This window comes from Eleutherodactylus coqui, chromosome 9 (assembly GCF_035609145.1).
Source record: "Eleutherodactylus coqui strain aEleCoq1 chromosome 9, aEleCoq1.hap1, whole genome shotgun sequence".
In the NCBI taxonomy this organism is placed as follows: Eukaryota; Metazoa; Chordata; class Amphibia; order Anura; family Eleutherodactylidae; genus Eleutherodactylus; species Eleutherodactylus coqui.
This window is the reverse complement of record NC_089845.1, coordinates 118,640,297-118,645,677: the sequence shown is the minus strand read 5'-3', so window position 1 is coordinate 118,645,677 and position 5,381 is coordinate 118,640,297. Positions and strand designations below refer to the sequence as shown.

The following is a 5,381-nucleotide window of genomic DNA, read 5'->3' as shown; positions in this document are numbered from 1 at the left end:
TATCACATTCTGTATCCAAGCTAGAGGTGGTACAACAAGGTACTAGAGCCTCCATGCCTGCCAATATCCCATCTTGTATCCAAGATACAGGTGGCCCAACAGTGTACTAGAGCCCCATGCCCACCTGTATCACATCTAGTATCCAAGCTACAGGCAGTAAAACAGGGTACTCATACCTCCATATCCGTCCATATCACATCTTGTATACAAGCTAGAGGTGGTACAACAAGGTACTAGAGCCTCCATTCCTGCTTGTATCACATCTTGTATCCAAGCTAGAGGTGGTACAACAGGGTACTAGAGCCTCCATGTCTGCCCGTATCACATCTTATTTACAAGCTAGAGGCAGTACAACAGGGTACTAGAACCTCCATGCCCACCCATATCACATCTTATATCCAAGCTAGAGGAGTTATGACAAAGTACTAGAACCTCCATGCCCGTCCATGGTAATCTTGTATCCAAGCTAGAGGTGGTACAACAGGGTACTAGAACCTCAATACCTGTCCGTATTACATCTTGTATCCAAGCTAAGGGCGGTAGAACAAGGTACTGCAGCCTCCATGCCCACCTGTATCATATCTTGTATCTAAGCTACAGGTGGCCCAACAGGGTACTAGAGCCCCATGCCAACCTGTATCAAATCTAGCATCCAAGCTAGAGGAGGTACAACGGGGTACTCAAGCCCCCATAATGGCCTGTATTACATCTTATATACAAGCTAGAGGCGGTACACAGGGTACTAGAACCTCCATGTCTGCCCATATCACATCTTATTTACAAGCTAGAGGCAGTACAACAGGGTACTAGAGCCTCCATGTCTGCCCGTATCACATCTTATTTACAAGCTAGAGGCAGTACAACAGTGTACTAGAACCTCCATGCCTGCCTGTATCACATCTTGTATCCAAGCTAGAGGTGGTACAACAGAATGCTAGAGCCTCCATGTCTGCCTGTATCACATCTTGTATCCAAGCTAGAGGTGGTACAACAGGGTACTAGAGCCTCCATGTCTGCCTGTATTACATCTTGTATCCAAGCTAGAGGTGGTACAACAGGGTACTAGAGCCTCCATGTCTGTCCGTATCACATCTTGTATCCAAGCTAGAGGCAGTACAACAGTGTACTAGAACCTCCATGCCTGCCTGTATCACATCTTGTATCCAAGCTAGAGGTGGTACAACAGAATGCTAGAGCCTCCATGTCTGCCTGTATCACATCTTGTATCCAAGCTAGAGGTGGTACAACAGGGTACTAGAGCCTCCATGTCTGCCTGTATTACATCTTGTATCCAAGCTAGAGGTGGTACAACAGGGTACTAGAGCCTCCATGTCTGTCCGTATCACATCTTGTATCCAAGCTAGAGGTGGTACAACAGGGTACTAGAGCCTTTGTTCAAGTATTCAGTTTTCTGCAGTAAATTCCCCTTTTGCTCTGGCATTGTAATCACTTACTTATATCAGTGTTGCAATCACACAAAGTTTCATTCGATTCCAACAACTCCTAGGTGCTTGGTGTTTTTTTCTACAATGAGTGCATTTGCCTGTATATTAAGCTATTTAAACTGTCATATTTGATAATGAGAGATTGTCATATTCTTATTGATTAACGTAGTTTCATACTTATTTTGGCAACCTTACAGCTGCATATTTGTACTCGGTGCCGTGTCCCCCTTCCTTATTTTGTGTGTGGTATACTCCTTTTTGTGTGTTTTTTATATCTTCAATTAAGGCTGCTATATGTTTTTTTCTATTTGGATGGGCATCAAGTTTTTCTTTATGAACTTGTTGCCTTTATTTTCATTCACATTTTTCTCCCTGGCACAGGGACACATCCTGTGTCAAAACTGATGTGCCTGGTGCCATAAATGATCCCAAAGAAACCAAGGGATCAGTTCTAGCATCAATTTTTCTCTGGTGCTTCACTACCCTGCTGGAGGGGAAAACAAACCTGAGAGCCAGACATATGGGTATTCAACCTAAGGCCAGGCTCACATGAGCGTGTAGTGACTGCGTATTACATGTGTGGGTTTTGCACACGTAATATGTTCTACCAATCTGCCATAGGCTCCCATGTTACTGCTCACACATATTGCGCAAAATGTGTGCACAAGAAAAATGGCAGCATGTTGGCATGTATTATGCACGCATACACGCCAAGATAGTGCATTGCGATTGGTGGCACGCAGCATGCAGTGAATAATAGCCGTGTGAGCCTGGCTTGGCAGTACAGACAGCACCTTGTGTATGAGCCCTTATTGCGCTTCACTGAAATCTGAAACATTTACTACAGCCAGCTGCATAGTAACACAGTAACATATAACATGAGGCAGAAAAAAGACACAAGTCCATTCAGTTCAGCTTATTACTTCCCAATGTTGATCCAGAGGAAGGCAAATAAATCCCCAATGTGGTAGAAGCCAATTTTCCCCAATCTGGCAATCAGAATAATCCCCAGATCAACAACATAAGATGAAGTATGATACATGATATTTCATCTAAAGGTCTTATCAGGGATGAAAAAAACTGAAAAGTAAAACAAACTTACTTAGAATATTAAACTACAGTGGCAAAATGACCAGTAGAAAATATACATTTTATTTGATTGACACATTTCGTTAAGAACTGGTTGTACGAATGGTACATTTGGTTGAGTAATGAACATATGTCTTATGTAAATCTGCAGTCACAGTGAGCTAAAGACTTCGCTCAACAATTACAGTACTGGATGTTAATTAAGCCAATGCTCCCAATTAACAGTAGAGGGGACAGCGCATTCCCATACACAGGACTCACAGGACACGTTTCACTTAATACACACAGTTGAGATCAGTTGCTGACATTGCCACAGGGACATTTGGATACATTTAATATTGCTCATATTCAGGTTTAACAGTGATTGCACAGGCTGAACAATTGCATCGGTGCAGAGCACAATTTGTTACATAAGACATGTGGAAGCCAGGCAGTAGAGCTGTGCCAGTCATTTTACACAAGGCTGGCACATAGCTATGGTGTACAGTGATGGGATCCTGATAGGAGAACAGCTCCCACGCAGGGAAATGTAGTATCTATGTTATTTTTAGTGGTGTTGCATTGACAACAGGTGGATGGTGTAAATGAACGTGTAACTATCGTACAGCCTTTTATTGGTCTAGTTTATTGAATCATTTAGACTTTGCTCACTGGGGGTGTTCTTATTTATATTTGTGATGCTTGCCATTAGAGATTTAACTCTCTGGGCATAGTAGTCCCTCAAATTAACAGATGCAATATTTTTTACCCCATCTCCAAAGTCACAGCTCCTCATAGCATTCTCTAACTGCTTCTGTCGTCGGTAGAAATGTGAAAATTTGTTAAATATGAGAGTGATTGGAAGCACAACAACCAATATTCCAGCCAAAATACAGGCAGAAGCAGTCAGTTTTCCAGCTATGGAGCCCGGGACCACATCCCCGTACCCAACTGTGGTCATGCTAACAGTAGCCCACCACCAGCAGGCAGGAATAGTGGCCAAGCCATCATTCTCCTCTTTCTCTATAGTATAAGCCACAACAGAGAATATAGATATGCCTACAGAAAGATAGAGTAATAACAACCCCACCTCCCTGTAGCTATATTTTAGGGTTGCCCCTAAAGACCTCAGACCTGTTGAATGCCTAGCAAGTTTCAGGATACGGAATATTCTCATGAGTCTCAATACTTGGGCTACTCTACCTAAGTTTGCAAGGGTTGGAGTGCTCTCCACCACTAAATTAACTATTAATGTGATATAAAAGGGCGCTATGGAAATAAAATCTATGATGTTCAGTGGATGCTTGAAGAACAAAGTCATATCTGGAGATACAGCAAAACGCACCACCAGCTCCAGTGTAAACCAAGCTATCCCAAAGTGTTCCACAATCTCAAAGCGAGGGTCCTCCTCAGTGCTGCCATTGGCATTAACAATCTGGAAGTCCGGCAAACTGTTGAGGCACATAGTGACAATAGATCCAAGGACTACCACAATGGAGAGTATGCTGAATATCCGACTCAAGATGGAGTATCCTGGATTATCCAGTGTAAGCCAGAGTCGTCTTCTGAAGTTCCCAAAGAGTTGTCTATCAAACTTGGAAGCATCATGATAAAATGCTAAGATCTCATCAAAGGAGGATGTGGTGCTTTCCTGCTCACTTTTATCATCCCATTGATCCTGCTCTGGTTCCACCTTACGTCCATGATAGCTGTAACTACAACAGGAGTCTATGAAAAATTCATTAATTCCCCAATATTCAATCTCTTGGCAGAAGGAGAAAACACAGAGTTCCCCCATAACGTGGAGCTTCCCAGTGTTGTAAAAATGTAACACATAAGGAAACAGCTCTGGGTTCCTATCAAAGTAAAATTCATTCTTGGTGTCATCATAATCATCACACAGTTCCAAGATTGATTCCTTTGATTGACAGCCCAGTAACTTGCATAATCTTGTCTCTGGGAATCTCAGGAGCATGTCATATCTTAACCTCCTCTTGTAACCTCCAACATTTATACTAATCTCTGTATCTTCAAAATCACTTTCAGACAAATCCCTCAATCGTGCACCTGTCATATTGAGCATTCAAGCCTCTACAGGAACAGACCTGGAATAGAAGCAAAAGCATGAGGAGAAACACTAAACAACACAATCTAATCACAACGCTCTTTCCTGGAATCCCAAACTAAATAATAATAGCTACAAGTTGTAGCACAAAAATGGATCAATGCTTATCCAATTAAGGAAACCTGATCATAATTAGACTAAATGAGACAGTGACTAATGCAACTGAACACCCAATGAATGTCACTAGAGTATAACAATGCTTGAATCTGCACTTAGTACATGCAAAATACCTTATTTCCTTGCTTACACTGCATATGTTGAGTGCATAGGGTCCTACTAAAACAGATAGTGTTCAAATAGTATAATATGATCTCATACCTTTAATCATTTTAACTTTACAACCAACTACATGGGTTGCAATGGAAGGATTTGCAGAAGCTCTGCCCATGTCTCCCATTCCATAGACTCCTCTAGGAAGCTGTAGTTGTTCTTGTCAGATGTTTTTTTTTTGCTTGTTTATTAACTTGGATCTGTTAAGTATAAACCTTTAGAAGGCAATGTTACTCCTAAAAGACAAGTCCAGTCTGCTCAAGTTGTGCTGTAGTGTCAGGACCTGTTGGAGGGTGCTGAATGGTAGTGCTGAACGGACAGCTCCCAGTGCTGATCCCATGCCTCTCAGCTTCGCTGGCTGCTCATAGATTCGTCTCTGCCTCCAGTTTTTGTGTCATTGTCTCCTCTCTTCTTGTTCTTGCTCACAATTCCCCAGATGAGCAGCTCTGTTTTTCTTCCAGCCCTTTAAACTC

At 42.2% G+C, this 5,381-nt stretch overlaps 1 protein-coding gene across 1 annotated transcript; it reads right to left on the bottom strand.

Moving 5' to 3' along the window:
• Positions 1-2,644: 2,644 nt before the first annotated feature.
• On the bottom strand, positions 2,645-4,979 carry KCNS2 (potassium voltage-gated channel modifier subfamily S member 2). The gene is made up of 2 exons (XM_066579016.1): positions 4,957-4,979; positions 2,645-4,618 (listed from the first exon to the last, which is right to left on the bottom strand). The coding sequence occupies exon 2, from the start codon at positions 4,594-4,596 to the stop codon at positions 3,154-3,156; it is 1,443 nt and encodes a 480-aa protein (XP_066435113.1). The 5' UTR covers positions 4,597-4,618; positions 4,957-4,979; the 3' UTR covers positions 2,645-3,153.
• Between the last annotated feature and the right edge of the window lie 402 nt (positions 4,980-5,381).

Bases quoted from the DNA above. Each gene is read 5' to 3' on its own strand.
- KCNS2 (XM_066579016.1), bottom strand. From the start codon at position 4,596: ATGCTCAATATGACAGGTGCACGATTGAGGGATTTGTCTGAAAGTGAT.